General features: G+C 43.5%; 1 protein-coding gene across 1 annotated transcript in view; it reads left to right on the forward strand.

The window, feature by feature from the left end:
- ERICH6B (glutamate rich 6B) overlaps positions 1–18,851 on the forward strand; it is a 58,092-nt gene that overhangs the window by 20,977 nt on the left and 18,264 nt on the right. Inside the window, exons 7-8 of the mRNA XM_010368048.1 lie at positions 12,026–12,162; positions 16,639–16,700. Coding sequence (XP_010366350.1) covers positions 12,026–12,162; positions 16,639–16,700 — 199 coding nt within the window. The remainder of the gene's footprint in view (positions 1–12,025; positions 12,163–16,638; positions 16,701–18,851) is intronic.

Below are 18,851 nucleotides of genomic sequence, written 5' to 3' on the forward strand. Positions count from 1 at the left end.
ATGCCACATGAATGTTTTGCCTGTAGGGGGCAGCCTAGTGGCTCGAATTTCCTGCATCAGCTTCCTCTAGGGCTTGCACTCCATGCTGATTCTGAGGGAAGCATTATTATGCATCCTGTCCTCGACTGCTAAGACTTCTCAGATTGTAGGTGCTGATTACAATCCTAAAAATGAAATCTTGTGTCTCCAGAACCCAAAGTTAAGCAGATATGTTTTCCTAAATTTATAAAAGAAAAGGCAAAAAACTAAATATTTCATTGTTAAAATGTTTTTAATTGAGAAATTTTCTGGTCTCAGTTTATATTTAGCCCTAAATTCTATACTTGCCTCTATAAAGCACCATATTACTAAGATTTACTGAAATACTACAATGAAGGGAGAAAAAAATGACATAAATTTAGATTTACTGCTTTGGATTTACAAAGGCAGGAAAGTAAACTCAGGCATTTTGGAAAGATTTTTCAACTGGAGTTGAAACCTGAAGGAATTGTTTTAATTAGACACAAGTTATTCAGAAAACTTCAAGGCTCCTGCCCATTGATGTTTAGCTATATCAGGTGGCACTGAATTCTCAGGTGACAGACACATCTCCGTGTGTGTTCTGGAAGGACATGGCAGATCTGGGAGCATTCCAGAGTTTTCCTTAGGACAGGTGGGCTGAGCAGGGGAGCTCTCATCACAAGCACCGTGACATTCTAGGACTTTGCTACTAAAGGATTTTAGGCAAGAATGTGACACAATCAGACTTGCTTTTAATTTCTTTAAGTATTTTGATTCAAACTCCCTAAACTATCTAGCTTTTACATTGAGAAGCTACCATGTGCACACCATTTTAAAATATTGAAGTAGTAAAGAAGGCTATGAAATAAATGTTTCAAGCCTCTACTTCCTTACTTTAATAAAATAACTGCTGTATACTGCTATTTACGTATCCTGGAAATTTTAACGCATATATACATATAGATGTCTTTTAAAACACATGCATATCCACAAATGGAATCATGATGTACATTCTGTTCTATAACTTACTTTTCCCTTAATAACATATTTCGGAAAGCTTTGGTATTCCATTACATCTTGTACCATAATTTAACTAGCGCCCTGTCAATGGATGTCTAACTTGTTTCCAGTCTTGTGTGTGTGTGTGTGTGTGTGTGTGTGTGTATCTGTGTGTACATATAAATATATATATTCAATGCAATGAATTGTACATATATTATTACATACAAATGCAAGTGTATATAAAGAATAAATTTCTAGCAGTTGATGCTGGAACCAGAACTATCTGCATCTTTAACTCAAAAAGCATTGACAAATTTCCCCACCAGCAAGTTGTACCATTTTCCTATTCCCACCTAGAGGGCATGAGAAGGCCTCCTTCATCATATCCTCGACCACCAAGGGACATAACTCTGGCCCGTCTGATAGGGTGAAAATGGCATCTCATTGTTGGTTTTTGCATCTCCTCCGTTAAGAAAGGTGCTGGGGGGGGGCGGAGCAAGATGGCCGAATAGGAACAGCTCCAGTCTCCAACTCCCAGCGCGAGCGACACAGAAGACCGGGGATTTCTGCATTTTCAACTGAGGTACTGGGGTCATCTCACTAGGGAGTGCCAGACAATCGGTGCTGGTCAGCTGCTGCAGCCTGACCAGCGAGAGCTGAAGCAGGGCGAGGCATCGCCTCACCTGGAAGCGCAAGGGGGAAGGGGATCCGTTTTCCTAGCCAGGGGAACTGAGACACACAACACCTGGAAAATCGGGTAACTCCCACCCCAATACTGCGCTGTAAGCATACAGGCACACCAGAATATATCCCACACCTGGCCGGGAGGGTCCCATGCCCACGAAGCCTCCCTCACTGCTAACACAGCAGTCTGCCGCGATCTATCCGCAAGGCAGCAGCGAGGCTGGGGGAGGGGCGCCCGCCATTGCTGAGGCTTAAGTAGGTAAACAAAGCCACTGGGAAGCTCGAACTGGGTGGAGCTCACAGCAGCTCAAGGAAGCCTGCCTGTCTCTGTAGTCTCCACCTCTGGGGACAGCGCACAGCTGAAGACCAACAGGGGAAGTAGCAGGAGCCGGTGCAGACGCGAACGACTCTGTCTGACAGCTTTGGGGAGAGCCGTGGATCTCCCAACGCGGAGGTTGAGATCTGAGAACGGACAGACTGCCTGCTCAGGTGTATCCCTGACCCCTGAGTAGCCTAGCTGGGAGAAATCCCCCACTAGGGGCAGTCTGACACCCCACACCTCACAGGGTGGAGTACACCCCTGAGAGGAAATTTCCAAAGGAAGAATCAGACAGGTACACTCGCTGTTCAGCAATATTCTATCTTTGGCAACCTCTGCTGCTGATACCCAGGCAAACAGGGTCTGGAGTGGACCTCAAGCAATCTCCAACAGACCAACAGACAGTCCTTCTGACTGTCAGAAGGAAAACTATCAAACAGGAAGGACACCTATACCAAAACCGCATCAGTACGTCACCACCATCAAAGACCAGAGACAGATAAAACCACAAAGATGGGGAAGAAGCAGGGCAGAAAAGCTGGAAATTCAAAAAATAAGAGCGCATCTCCCCCTGCAAAGGAGCGCAGCCCATCGCCAGCAACGGATCAAAGCTGGTCAGAGAATGACTTGGACGAGAGGAGAGAAGAAGGCTTCAGTCCATCAAACTTCTCAGAGCTAAAGGAGGAATTACGTACCCAGCGCAAAGAAACTAAAAATCTTGAAAAAAGAGTGGAAGAATTGACAGCTAGACTAATTAATGCAGAGAAGATCATAAACGAAATGACAGAGATGAAAACCATGACACGAGAAATACGTGACAAATGCACAAGCTTCAGTAACCGACTCGATCAACTGGAAGAAAGAGTATCAGCGATTGAAGATCAAATGAATGAAATGAAGCGAGAAGAGAAACCAAAAGAAAAAAGAAGAAAAAGAAATGAGCAAAGCCTGCAAGAAGTATGGGATTACGTAAAAAGACCAAATCTACGCCTGATTGGGGTGCCTGAAAGTGAGGGGGAAAATGGAACCAAGTTGGAAAACACTCTTCAGGAAATCATCCAGGAGAACTTCCCCAACCTAGTAGGGCAGGCCAACATTCAAATTCAGGAAATACAGAGAATGCCACAAAGATACTCCTCCAGAAGAGCAACTCCAAGACACATAATTGCCAGATTCACCAAAGTTGAAATGAAGGAAAAAATCTTAAGGGCAGCCAGAGAGAAAGGTCGGGTTACCCACAAAGGGAAGCCCATCAGACTAACAGCAGATCTCTCGGCAGAAACTCTACAAGCCAGAAGAGAGTGGGGGCCAATATTCAACATTCTTAAAGAAAATAATTTTAAACCCAGAATTTCATATCCAGCCAAACTAAGTTTCATAAGTGAAGGAGAAATAAAATCCTTTACAGATAAGCAAATGCTTAGAGATTTTGTCACCACCAGGCCTGCCTTACAAGAGACCCTGAAGGAAGCCCTAAACATGGAAAGGAACAACCGGTACCAGCCATCGCAAAAACATGCCAAAATGTAAAGACCATCGAGGCTAGGAAGAAACTGCATCAACTAACGAGCAAAATAACCAGTTAATATCTAATGGCAGGATCAAGTTCACACATAACAATATTAACCTTAAATGTTAATGGACTAAATGCTCCAATTAAAAGACACAGACTGGCAAACTGGATAAAGAGTCAAGACCCATCAGTCTGCTGTATTCAGGAGACCCATCTCACATGCAGAGACATACATAGGCTCAAAATAAAGGGATGGAGGAAGATCTACCAAGCAAATGGAGAACAAAAAAAAGCAGGGGTTGCAATCCTAGTCTCTGATAAAACAGACTTTAAACCATCAAAGATCAAAAGAGACAAAGAAGGCCATTACATAATGGTAAAGGGATCAATTCAACAGGAAGAGCTAACTCTCCTAAATATATATGCACCCAATACAGGAGCACCCAGATTCATAAAGCAAGTCCTTAGGGACTTACAAAGAGACTTAGACTCCCATACAATAATAATGGGAGACTTCAACACTCCACTGTCAACATTAGACAGATCAACGAGACAGAAAGTTAACAAGGATATCCAGGAATTGAACTCATCTCTGCACCAAGCGGACCTAATAGACATCTATAGAACTCTCCACCCCAAATCAACAGAATATACATTCTTCTCAGCACCACATCGCACTTATTCCAAAATTGACCACATAATTGGAAGTAAAGCACTCCTCAGCAAATGTAAAAGAACAGAAATTATAACAAACTGTCTCTCAGACCACAGTGCAATCAAACTAGAACTCAGGACTAAGAAACTCAATCAAAACCGCTCAACTACATGGAAACTGAACAACCTGCTCCTGAATGACTACTAGGTACATAACGAAATGAAAGCGGAAATAAAGATGTTCTTTGAAACCAATGAGAACAAAGATACAACATACCAGAATCTCTGGGACACATTTAAAGCAGTGTGTAGAGGGAAATTTATAGCACTAAATGCCCACAAGAGAAAGCAGGAAAGATCTAAAATTGACACTCTAACATCACAATTAAAAGAACTAGAGAGGCAAGAGCAAACACATTCAAAAGCTAGCAGGAGGCAAGAAATAACTAAGATCAGAGCCGAACTGAAGGAGATAGAGACACAAAAAACCCTCCAAAAAATCAATGAATCCAGGAGTTGGTTTTTTGAAAAGATCAACAAAATTGACAGACCGCTAGCAAGGCTAATAAAGAAGAAAAGAGAGAGGAATCAAATAGATGCAATAAAAAATGATAAAGGGGATATCACCACTGACCCCACAGAAATACAAACTACCATCAGAGAATACTATAAACGCCTCTACGCAAATCAACTAGAAAATCTAGAAGAAATGGATAATTTCCTGGACACTTACACTCTCCCAAGGCTAAACCAGGAAGAAGTTGAATCCCTGAATAGACCAATAGCAGGCTCTGAAATTGAGGCAACAATCAATAGCCTACCCACCAAAAAAAGTCCAGGACCAGATGGATTCACAGCTGAATTCTACCAGAGGTACAAGGAGGAGCTGGTACCATTCCTTCTGAAACTATTCCAATCAATAGAAAAAGAGGGAATCCTCCCTAACTCATTTTATGAGGCCAACATCATCCTGATACCAAAGCCTGGCAGAGACACAACAAAAAAAGAGAATTTTAGACCAATATCCCTGATGAACATTGATGCAAAAATTCTCAATAAAATACTGGCAAACCGGATTCAGCAGCACATCAAAAAGCTTATCCACCATGATCAAGTGGGCTTCATCCCTGGGATGCAAGGCTGGTTCAACATTCGCAAATCAATAAACGTAATCCAGCATATAAACAGAACCAAAGACAAGAACCACATGATTGTCTCAATAGATGCAGAAAAGGCTTTTGACAAAATTCAACAGCCCTTCATGCTAAAAACGCTCAATAAATTCGGTATTGATGGAACGTATCTCAAAATAATAAGAGCCATTTATGACAAACCCACAGCTAATATCATACTGAATGGGCAAAAACTGGAAAAATTCCCTTTGAAAACTGGCACAAGACAGGGATGCCCTCTCTCACCACTCCTATTCAACATAGTGTTGGAAGTTCTGGCTAGGGCAATCAGGCAAGAGAAAGAAATCAAGGGTATTCAGTTAGGAAAAGAAGAAGTCAAATTGTCCCTGTTTGCAGATGACATGATTGTATATTTAGAAAACCCCATTGTCTCAGCCCAAAATCTCCTTAAGCTGATAAGCAACTTCAGCAAAGTCTCAGGATACAAAATTAATGTGCAAAAATCACAAGCATTCTTATACACCAGTAACAGACAAGCAGAGAGCCAAATCAGGAATGAACTTCCATTCACAATTGCTTCAAAGAGAATCAAATACCTAGGAATCCAGCTTACAAGGGATGTAAAGGACCTCTTCAAGGAGAACTACAAACCACTGCTCAGTGAAATAAAAGAGGACACAAACAAATGGAAGAACATACCATGCTCATGGATAGGAAGAATCAATATCGTGAAAATGGCCATACTGCCCAAGGTTATTTATAGATTCAATGCCATCCCCATCAAGCTACCAATGAGTTTCTTCACAGAATTGGAAAAAACTGCTTTAAAGTTCATATGGAACCAAAAAAGAGCCCGCATTGCCAAGACAATCCTAAGTCAAAAGGACAAAGCTGGAGGCGTCACGCTACCTGACTTCAAACTATACTACAAGGCTACAGTAACCAAAACAGCATGGTACTGGTACCAAAACAGAGCTATAGACCAATGGAACAGAACAGAGTCCTCAGAAATAATACCACACATCTACAGCCATCTGATCTTTGACAAACCTGAGAGAAACAAGAAATGGGGAAAGGATTCCCTATTTAATAAATGGTGCTGGGAAAATTGGCTAGCCATAAGTAGAAAGCTGAAACTGGATCCTTTCCTTACCCCTTATACGAAGATTAATTCAAGATGGATTAGAGACTTAAATGTTAGACCTAATACCATAAAAACCCTAGAAGAAAATCTAGGTAGTACCATTCAGGACATAGGCATGGGCAAGGACTTCATGTCTAAAACGCCAAAAGCAACGGCAGCAAAAGCAAAAATTGACAAATGGGATCTAATTAAACTAAAGAGCTTTTGCACAGCAAAAGAAACTACCATCAGAGTGAACAGGCAACCTACAGAATGGGAGAAAATTTTTGCAACCTACTCATCTGACAAAGGGCTAATATCCAGAATCTACAAAGAACTCAAACAAATATACGAGAAAAAAACAAACAACCCCATCAAAAAGTGGGGAAAGGATATGAACAGACATTTCTCAAAAGAAGATATTCATACAGCCAACAGACACATGAAAAAATGCTCATCGTCACTCGCCATCAGAGAAATGCAAATCAAAACCACAATGAGATACCATCTCACACCAGTTAGAATGGCAATCATTAAGAAGTCAGGAAACAACAGGTGTTGGAGAGGATGTGGAGAAATAGGAACACTTTTACACTGTTGGTGGGACTGTAAACTAGTTCAACCATTATGGAAAACAGTATGGCAATTCCTCAAGGATCTAGAACTAGATGTACCATATGACCCAGCCATCCCACTACTGGGTATATACCCAAAGGATTGTAAATTATTCTACTACAAAGACACATGCACACGTATGTTTATTGCGGCACTATTCACAATAGCAAAGACTTGGAATCAACCCAAATGTCCATCTGTGACAGACTGGATTAAGAAAATGTGGCACATATACACCATGGAATACTATGCAGCCATAAAAAAGGATGAGTTTGCGTCCTTTGTAGGGACATGGATGCAGCAGGAAACCATCATTCTTAGCAAACTATCACAAGAACACAAAACCAAACACCGCATGTTCTCACTCATAGGTGGGAACTGAACAATTACATCACTTGGACTTGGGAAGGGGAACATCACACACTGGGGCCTATCATGGGGAGGGGGGAGGGGGGAGGAGGGAGGGATTGCATTGGGGAGTTATACATGATATAAATGATGAATTGATGGGTGCTGACGAGTTGATGGGTGCAGCACACCAACATGGCATAAGTATACATATGTAACAAATCTGCACGTTATGCACATGTACCCTAGAACTTAAAGTATAATTAAAAAAAAATAAAAAAAATAAAAAATAAAAAAATAAAAAATAAAAAAAAAATAAAATAGTATGATTAATTTTATAGGCCTCCTTCTGATATTGTATGGAATACTGATTATGTATGTTGTGGTAGAAATTTTATCAGGAAAGATTTCTCTAAAGGCCTTCACTCCTCTAAGTGGAAAATGTACTGCTAAAAATAAAACTTAAGGTCTCTTCATTTAAAAAAAAAAAAAAAGAAAGGTGCTGGGCATTTTCACAATTATGGGACGTTTGTGTCTCTCTGTGAGTGGCCAGTTGATGTTGTCTTCTCTTCTACCAAGTTGCTTATTTCTCTTTCTTTCTGATTTGTGAGGGCTTTTAATATATGAAAGAACTTCATTATTTTTCTGACATACATGTAAATTTGTTTCCAGTTTGTATTTTGTTTTCCAACCTTCTTCTTGGTATTGTCCATGACAGGGTCATTTTTTATGTGCAGGTAGTCGCATGTATCAATATTTTCTTTTCTGATCACTAAGTATTGTTTCATGTGTAGAGAGGTCTTTTCACTCCTCAAAATAATTTTTATAATTAATTTATGCGTTCCTCTAGCTATCTAAGGGATCCCTTTAAAACTATGTGGAATTTATTTGGGGGAAACAATATGGCATAGGAGATCTAGCCAAAGACCCCAACAATACTGAGTCCTTTCTCCACGGACAGGGTCAAATTTCCTTTTTTAAAGGTCACTCTGGTAGCTTTGTGGATGATGAATTGGAGGGGAGAGGCTGAGGGCAGGAAGATTAGTAATATGTAGCAGTACAGATGAACACATGGGAAAGCCTGGCAGCTCAGGGCAGTGCCCAGCACAGCTGCCATGACGTGGTACGGATTTCTACACTATAGGCTGGAAAGCTGAAGAGGAGAAGAAGGGTACATTTGTAGGGTAAGATAGAAAATTCTATTTGGTACACACTGAGTGTTAACTTCCTATAAGATATCCAGATAAAGTTCAATTGAAAACCAGAAATACACAATCTAGGTCCCGGGAGAAAGGTCTTGGCTAAAGATTTTTATTTGGAATCTGTATTCATTTGCTAAGGCCTATTGTTAACAAAGTGCCACCTTTGAGTGACTTGAACAACAAAATTTACTATCTCATAGTTCTGGAGACTCGAAATCTGAAATCAAGATGTCAGCAGAGTTCGTTCCTTGTGAGGGCTGTGAGGGAAGGATCTGGCCCAGGTCTCTCTCCGTGACTTGTAGATGGCCATCTTCTCCTACATCTATTCACCCCATTCTCCCTCCATGCATGTCTGTATGTCCACATTTCCCCTTGCTGTAAAGACACCAGTCATACTGGATTAGAGCCCACCCTAAGGACCTCATTTCAACTTGAGTACCTCTGTGAAGAACCTATCTCCAAACGATCATATTCTAAGGTATTGAACTTCAACATACGAATTTGGGTGGCAGGGAAGTGGAGAAACACAATTCAACCATAATAGAATCCTTAGCATACAGCTGAAGCCTTAGATGGGGAGAGGATCACAAGGCATTTTCTTTTCTGACTACTGCAGGTAGACAAAACCCCCTGTCCCCCAACTCGTAAAAGCATTCCAGCATTAGCTGGTGTTTACACATGAGCCTAGGAGCTTTCTTGGTTTGCAGTTAGTGTGGAGAATAGTTTTTGGTAAGCAAGGAGGAACCCAAAAAAAAAAAATGGTTGGACGGAATGATACCATATTTTCTTATCCAAATGCCATAGACGGAAAGAGGACCCCTACGATTAGGATGTAAAGACTAACATGTAAAGTCACTTACGAAAACTAGTCGTGGTACACATTGTGAAACTCTAGACACAGCAGTGCTACTCCAGAGTCCCAGTGAAAAAGTATGTCCCAGGGCTGAGGAGTCCTTTCCCCCGGTCTCTGTGCCACTCTCTTCCCCAAGGATTGAATGCTTAGGGTGCTGTGGCAGCACGTGTGGCACAGACACTGCATTCCCAGGATAGGCAGTGATGCAGCTTGGCAAAGTAGCACATCTGCAAGCAACATGGTAGGTGATAGATACGGACAAGTGGGTCAGAGCAGGAGGAGAATAATGGAGTAAATGCCACATGGAACCTGCAGCTGCAATGGGGCGAATGCCACGCGGAACCTGTGGCTGCAGTGGGGCGAATGCCACACAGAATCTGCAGCTGCAAGGCTTGTTTAAGTAAACTTCTGAGGCACATTTTGAGAGACTACCAGAAACCAGAGGGGTAAAAACTGGGGAGAGGAAGCTAAAGCTCTCCTATTTGGAGGGGGTCTATCAACCTATAGTTCAGTTATTCTGACAACTTGATTCATTTGCTATTTTTAATTTACTATCACATGCTTGATTTGTTTTTTTTTTCTTATAGAGGCAGGGTCTCACTATGTTGCCCAGGCTGGTCTCGAACTCCTGGGCTCAAGTGATCCACTCGCCTCAGCCTCCCAAAGTGCTGGGATTACAGGTGTGAGCCACCATGCCAGCCTTCATTTTTTATTTCAATGACATACTTATGCATCACAAACCTTGCAGCGAAAATGATTTTGACTCCAAGAACCAAATATTAACCCAGGAGAAGTCTCTGGACTTGGGAGTCCTCATCACTGAGGTGCCAAATACACCTACCACGATGATGGGGATGGTTCCACTCTGTAGGCTAGGCAAGCAAATGGAGTAAACCCCATAAGATGTCACAGATGCTGGCTTCATAGAGTGGCGTGGCACAGTCTAGAGTACAACCCACCCAGGTGGTTGGCCATCCAGCAGACCACAACAGACACTCTATTTTCTGAAGAACAGAACATAAAATGCAAACCAAATGGGGATAGATCACTGGCCTAGGTGAACAGAAAGTCACTTCATCCCAAAGGAGGGATTGTCAACAATGAGGAATTTAGAGGCAGGAATATGGGCAGCAAAGGTCTTCACCCCAACCTGTCCTGGAGCACTGACTCAAGAAATAGAGAGAGACAGGGCTCAGAGGCTAAGAATCAGGCAAGCCGGACCTAAAGCACCCCAGCTTTCCCCCAGCCTAGAAACACTGGCCAGCCATAAGCCATATCCTTGTATCTGTCCCAGATCATGTGCAACTTCGGATATGTTGGTCTTTCGCTTGCTGTAGGAAGCTAGTGAGTTAATGGTATATTCTCCATGATCACACATTGAACAACAGCAATCTCAGCCTGTTGGTGAGCAAAGAATAGGCAACATGACCAATTCCTGGCTGTCCTCTCTAAGACGCCTGCTTCACTTTCCATCAAAAGAGATCCAAAACAGAAACTCTGGTGAGGACCCACCTATGGGTCGATCCTGGTCAGCAGCACAGACATGGGAAAGAATGATCAAACTGGCCAAATAAAAAGGCAGCTTGTGGACAAGTGCTGTGGCACACACCTGTAGTCCCAGCACTTTGGGAGACTGAGGCAGGCAGATCACTTGAGGCCAGGAGTTCAAGACCAGCCTGGCCAACATGGTGAAATCCCATCTCTACTAAAGATACAAAAATTAGCTGGGCATGGTGGCACATGCCTGTGATCCCAGCTACTCAGGAGGCTGAGGCATGAGAATCACTTGAACCCAGGAGGCAGAGGTTGCAGTGAGCCTAGATTGTGCCACTGCACTCCAGCCTGGGAGACAGACTGAAACTCCATCTTTCAAAAAAAAAAAAAAAAAAAAAAAAAAAGGGCAGCTTGTAATGTCATTACTTTGGAAGAATCTTTAAAAGCAGAACTGCCTAATGCAATGATGCACAAGGTGCTATGCTACTTTTCTGAAGACTCATCCTTCACGTTGAATAAATAAATCACCACTGGGAGCTTGGCCATTTGTAGAATGCAGAAAACCTGTTATGCTCTTAAAGCATGGAAGCATTTTTACATTCCATAGCCATCTCCACATTTGGAAAAAGAAGATAATTGTATGTTCTCCAAAGATTTTTTGGCATACTGATGTTTAAAAATTTTTTAAGGAAATTGAGGAAAGAGAAGAGGGTATGATGATAATGGAAATACTCTGTAAAAGAATTATTGCTAACCATCCTATGGGTCCCGTTTTCTTTTTCCTTTTTTTTTTTTTATCTTCAACTTTTAAATTCAGGGTGCAGGATGTGCAAGTTTGTTACATAGGTAAACGTGTGCCATGGTGGTTTGCTGCACAGATCAGCCCATCACCTAGGTATTAAGCCCAGCAGCCATTAGCTATCCTTTCCGTTGCTCTCCCTCCCCCTTCCCCTGGTTCCCATTTTTGTGTTTTTAGAATAATATGTTGAAGTGTCACACAGTACCTTTGGGAGTCAGAAAAGTGATTAACTAATAAATCATTAATTTCCATTTTCTGAATATTTCATTCTTTGATCTTTTTGTAGTTTTTGAACAGCTCCTATCAGACAGTATTTAAAACAATAATCAAAGAAATGGCTGCTCGCAATGAACTGGAAGAGGATTTTGACATTCCCCTAACTAGGCTACTGGAAAGTGAAAACAGATGGAAGCTGTTAATTATGTAAGTAACTGGTAAGGCCAAGTGATTGGTCAGTGGATTTGGGTATGCCAGAGGTGGCAGCAGGGAAAGTGTAAATTGAGCCATCAACAAAAAGAGCAAAGTCAGGACCAGACAGGTTCCCTGAGTCAAGGACCAGGAACAGGTCAACCACAGGGAAAGGGTAAGATCCAGGGGTCAGATGTGCAGAATGATCCAGCTGCTAGACCAAAATCAAACTCAAGAGCAAGGACATTGCAAGCATGGGAGGTACAGGATAAGATCAAGGCAGATGGTAACAGAGGCTGGAAATTCAGGGCAAGAAAAGGCTTGCAGGGACCATGAACTTGTACAAAAGTCTAGGGAGCAAAGTGTGGACCCCTGGCACTTAAGGAGAAGACACTGGGGAGTCAAGACCTGGGGCAACTGCCCACCAAATTCCCTGGCTTCACACTAGGTGAGCTAATGCTTTTCCATGCATCTTGAAGGAGGGAGAGCCTTGAGCTTCACTAACCTGGGGTTACGACCAGGGCCCCTGTAAGGTTATTGTAGACCTGTGTCACTGGCACCAGGTCTTTCTAGCTGGCAAGGCCCCAGGTCACAAAATGTTCCAGCCATTTGTACACTGTATTAGTTCATTTTCATGCTGCTGATAAAGACCCAAGATTGGGCAATTTACAAAAGAAAGATATTTAATGGACTTACAGTTTCATGTGACTGAGGAGGCCTCACAATCATGGCAGAAGGTGAAAGGCACATCTTACACAGTGGCAGACAAGTGAAGACAGCTTTTTCAGGGAAACTGCCCCTTATGATAACCATCAGATCTCATGAGACTTACTCACTATTACGAGAACAGAATGGGAAAGGCCCTTCCCCATGATTCAATTACCTCCCACTGGGTCCCTCTCACAACACGTGGGAATTCAAGATGAGATTTGGGTGGGAACACAGCCAAACCATATCATCCCACCACCAGCCCCTCTCAATCTCATATCCTCACATTTCAAAAACCAATCATGCATTCCCAACTGTCCCCCAAAGTCTTAACTCATTTCAGCATTAACTCAAAAGTTTACAGTCCAAAGTCTCATCTGAGACAAGGCAAGTCCCTTCTGCCTATGACCCTGAAAAATCGAAAGCAAGTTAATTACTTCCTAGATACAATGGGGGTACAGACATTGGATAAATACAGCTGTTCCAACTGGGAGAAACTGGCCAAAATGAAGGGGCTACAGGCCCCATGCAAGTCCAAAATCCAATAGGGCAGTCATTAAACGTTAAAGTTCCAAAATAATCTCCTTTAGCTCTGTGTCTTACATCCAGGTCACACTAATGCAAGAGGTGGGTTCCCATGGTCTTGGGCAGCTCTGCCCCTGTGATTTTGCAGGGTATAGCCTCCCTCCCAGCTGCTTTTATGGGCTGGCATTGAGTGTCGGAGGCTTTTCCAAATGCACAGTGCAAGCTGTCAGTGGTGCTCCACTAGGTGGTGCCCCGCACTGTGTGTGGAGGATCTGACCCCACATTTCCCATCTGCACTGCACTAGCAGAGATTCTCCATAAGGACCCCACCCCTACAGCAAACTTTTGCCTAGGCATCCAGACGTTTCCATACATCCTCTGAAATCTAGGCAGAGGTTCCCAAACCCCAATTCTTGACTTCTGTGCACTCACAGGCTCAACATCATGTGGTAGGTGCCCAGGCTTGGGGTTTGCACCCTCTGAAGCCATGGCCCAAGCTCTATGTTGACCCCTTTCAGCCATGGCTGGAGCAGCTGGTATGCAAGGCACCAAGTCCCTAGGCTGCACACAACACGGGGACCCTGGGCCTGGCCCATGAAACCATTTTTTCCCCCTAGACCTTCAGGCCTGTGATAGGAGGGGCTGCTGTGAAGACCTCTGACACCCTGGAGACATTTTCCCCATTGTCTTGGGGATTAACATTCAGCTCCTCGTTACTTATGCAAATTTCTGCAGCTGGCTTGAATTTCTTCTCAGAAAATAGAAGTTTCTTTTCTATTGCATTGTCAGGCTGCAAATTTTCTGAACTTTTATGCTCTGCTTCCCTTAGTAAACTGAATGCCTTTAAAGCACCCAAGTCACCTCTTGAATGCTTTGCTTCTTAGAAATTTCTTCCACCAGCTACCCTAAATCATCCCCCTCAAGTTCAAAGTTTCACAGATCTCTAGGGCACGGGCAAAACGCTGCCAGTCTCTTTGCTAAAACATAAAAGGGTCACCTTTGCTCCAGTTCCCAACAAGTTCCTCGTTTCCATCTGAGACCACCTCAGCCTGGAATTTTTTGTCAGCATTTTGGGCAAAGTCATTTGACAAGTCTCTAGGAAGTTCCAAACTTTCCCACATTTTCCTGTCTTCTTCTGAGGCCTCCAAACTGTTCCAACTCCTGCCTGTTACCTAGTTCCAAAGTCACATCCACATTTTCAGGTATCTTTGAGCAGCACCCCACTCTACTGGTACCAATTTACTGTATTAATCTGTTTTCACACTGCTGATAAAGACATGCCCAAGACTGGGTAATTTACAAAAGAAAGAGATTTAATGGACTTACAGTTCCACATGGCTGGGGAGGGCTCAGAATCATGGTGGAAGGTGAAAAGCACATCTCACATGGTGGCAGACAAGAGAAGAGAGCTTGTACAGGGAAATTCAATAACAGTCAGATCTCATAAGACTTTTTCACTATCACAAGAACAGCATAGAAAAGATGCCCCCATGGTTCAGTTACCTCTCACTGGGTTCCTTTCACCACACATGGGAATTCAAGATAAGATTTGGGTGGGGACACAGCCAAACTATATCATACATACACCCAGTCTGTGGTGCAGGCATGCTCTCAGCATGGAAGCCTGCTCTTTCCTTTATCCACTGTCAGAAACCTGGAGAGCCAGGTATGTGTTTGTGCCCCCATGGGTCTGTTGCAGACTGTTCAGCAGTGGCACCAGGGACAGGCTGTGTGAAACAAGGTGCCCTACCTAATCACGTGGGCAAGTTCAGGTGTTCACAAAAGTCAGGAAGAGATTGACTGCCAGCAGCTTCCAGTAGAGGCATGGGGCAAGAGATCCCCAAGGCTTCTCTGGGAAATGGGAAGGCAAAAACACAAAGAACTCCCAAGCTTTTGGATCAGCAAAACCAAACACCAAATAATATCTCTACACATTATCCCACTGCCTCTGTGCCATTTCCTCCCTCTCTTCCCATTTACACCTGTATCAAAGGCTGATTCTAACCTGATTGCATTCAACAGATATTTCATGTGCACCTACTATGTGCTAATCTAGGCCCTAGGGATACAGTAGAGTATACCCCAGTCTCTGGTATTAAAGAGCCAGCTGATGGGGATTCTACTCGTTTGGAAAGGTGGGCAAAAAAACAAGAGAGGAACAGCCAGTCTTCCCAAAAGGGCTTTGGGTGCCTCTGGCTAGATCCCCTCACTGGAGTTTAACTCTTATCTGTGTTTGGAATCTTGTTCTGAGCCTAAAGGATAGGCCCCCACTCCACCCATTTCCTGGTCCTTATTTTTTCACAGATGCCAATGGGCTAGGTAACTGCTTCAATTCCATTAAAAGTCCTTGCATTATAAATGAATAACATTTGGTACAAATGGGCCATGGACTCATTCTCAAATTTCCCTATTGCTTCTAGGGTATGAATAAGGGAACCATTGCTCTGTGCTAAGTAACCGTGCAGCCCTTTCCAGCAAAGGATGTTTGCTTCCTGGAGTTACTCTGGGCTAAATTAGTATGCCCTCTTCAAGGAAACTGATCTAAGGATTTAAAATCTGCAATGGCAAAGGCCTCCTTTTCAGATCCAATTAAGCCTGGGAGGCTCAGTCCTTCTGGCACATTCCCTTTCAAAGGGACTCTGATCTAAGAACTAGAAAACACAGCTGCCCTGGAGAGCACCCTTATTTGGAAGGAAAACAGTCCACGCCACTGAAATGCCAGGATGACTCACTCTGTGTGTTGACATGAGAGGGAGAAAAGGGCTTGATCACATTGAAGAGCTGTGACTTGTGTGGCTTTCATGATAAGTCCTTTTGAGTAAGGCTATTTGAAAGTGTCCTACTGAATGCAAAGGGGTTTCAGGTGGTTCTGGGTTTCACTGGAATATAGACAAGCTGCAGAAAATCAAATCCAGCTGTGTGAGTTAACTCATAGGGCCATACTTGCATTTGGACCTCCCTGCCCTGTCAGCGGCCCCCAAGGTTTCCCTCGTTGAATTTGTTTCGAAGGGTTCAGGGTTCAGCTGCATGCTCTGGGTGTGGGTCAGACCACAAGGGAAGCACTAAATGGATATCAGGCACCATCCCTTTGCTCCTGGGCATTGACTCGAAGAAAACTGGCTTAGAAAGCAAAGCCATTGGCCCCATTTCCACCTGTGCAAGAGACTCTACAGACTTCAGTACTGTTTGCACTGTGTGTGATGGCATGTATGTGTGAATTTAGTCTTGGCTTTTAAAGATGATGCACTTTACTTTTAGGTTGAAGAAAAATTACGAAAAGTTCAAGGAAACAATCTTATGGATTAAGAGGAGACGTGAAGGTAGGCACCACTCCACCATTTTCTACCAGGTGCTGGCTCTCCTGTCTGCATCCCACCACCTCTCCCCTTCTGCTGTACTGTAAAGAAGGTGGATAGGGCTCATTCACTCACTTCAGTGCCCACAGGGCTAATGTAGTCCTGGCTGCCAGGGATGAAATACTGAGCATGACAGACAGAGTCTAGGGCCCCAGTGAGTTTCTCTCTTGGTGGCAGGGGCAGATGGGGGGATCTGAACACAGAGCGAGTCACCTTGGCATTTCAGTGGTGTGGACTGTCTTACTTCCCAAAAAGGATGCTCTCCAGGGCAGCTGTGTTTTCTGGTTCTCAGATCAGAGCTCCTTTGAAAGAGAATGCTCCAGAAAGAGTGAGCTTCTCAGGCTTCATTGGTCTATTCTTGAAAGGATAGACAAGAAAGTAGGGAATTACCATATAGAATGGTTAGGCCCTATGATGGGAAGGGGACACTGTGGGACCACACAGTAAGGGATCTAACACATATTTGGGGGAGTGGGGTACTCCAGGAAAGGAATATTAGTGCAAAAATTGGAAAACGAATAGCTCCTTTACCAAGAGACTAAAGGCATTTGGTGTCCAGTTATTAAGATTTGCAAATCACGCAAGTTATCAGCTTCATGGATCTAATCATGGAAGGCTTCAGTGAAGGACTAAGCTATCTTCATTCAAAACTACAACATGGTGCACCTTCCAGGTGACCGGACCCAATTAACATGAAAACGACAGCCATATTCACGGGAGACATAGCGAATCATGGTACTTTTTCTTGCTGAGCCTTGTCTCAGCCTGATTCCCTCTCAATAGAGTACTTTTACCCCCAGTACCAATTTATGCCCCTGACCTAACTCTTAAGGAATAGCTGCTCCGGGCCCTGCCTGCCTCTCCTGAATCCTGTGTCACCACTAACCCATCCCCACTCCAGCTTCCAACCAGACAGTGTTTATGCTGGGATTCCTCCGTTGCAGCCTATAGATTTACCTTCCACTGGAGGTAGAAATCTTCTCAGCTTCAAAGCCCGGTTAAGATCCCTCCCATGAGCTCTCATGGAAGCCTGTGTTGACCTCAATGGTGGGACACACGGCACTCTCCTAACTGACCTCCCCGTTAAGTAGTAAGCTGGGGCTCCTCACTCCCACCAAGAACATGTTGGCTGATAACACAGCTAGAAACCCCTCACCACAGCTCCAACCACTCAGCTCCCACTGTTGTGTTAAGTGCTTATCAAAAGACACTAGGTTTGTTTTTCAGTTATTTTTACTAGTTTAGTTCCAAAATTCAATTGTCATAAAAATGGACAAAATGAATATAAAAAGAAACTTGTTGCTAAGAAATGAAAACTAAGTTGAATGCTTTAAAAAACAAAACTCAGCCAGGTGTGGTGCCTCATGCCCATAATCCCAACACTTTGGGCAGCTGAGACAGGATAATCCTTTGAGGCCAGGAGTTTGAGACCAGCCTGGCCAACATGGCAAAACCTTGTCTCTACATTAGCCAGGTGTGGTGGCACACACCTGTAATCCCAGCTGAGGCACAAGAATTGCTTGAACCCAGGAGGCAGAGGTTGCAGTGAGCCAAGATCTTGCCACTGCACTCCAGCCTGGGCAACAGAGCAACATTCTGTCTCAGTCAATCAGTCAATCAATTATTGGTGTGATTTGAGCAAAAATGATCCCAGAGCCCATTCATCAGACCTGTACTTTGTCTTACCTTTGAAATGACATGTTAATATACACTTCTGTTTTACCTTTTGTTGATGACTCCCTGACTTTCACCTGTTTTTTCAATTAGCAGCCACACCATTCGCTGGGTGAGTGCTCCTCTCATTATGATGTAGTTGGCATATGACTGCGTCACCCACTCATACCCCCACATCTGTACAGGTTGACTGTCACTGCCATATCAGGCATCCAGCACTGGGCTGACATGCACTAGGCACTTGATAAGTACATGTTGAATGAATGTGTGACCAAACAGAGTGAGCTGGAATGTCAGCCCCAACATTTCTCTCTTCAAAGGCCTTAATCTTCCCACTACCCGACAGCCTTCCTTACTGGGGAAAAATAGCAGATCTCCCAAACCCTCCAACTCCCTTTGGCACCTTGAGAAAGACAGATCTAAGTTTCCTTTCTCTTTCCC

Source organism: Rhinopithecus roxellana, chromosome 18, assembly GCF_007565055.1.
Source record: "Rhinopithecus roxellana isolate Shanxi Qingling chromosome 18, ASM756505v1, whole genome shotgun sequence".
NCBI lineage: Eukaryota > Metazoa > Chordata > Mammalia > Primates > Cercopithecidae > Rhinopithecus > Rhinopithecus roxellana.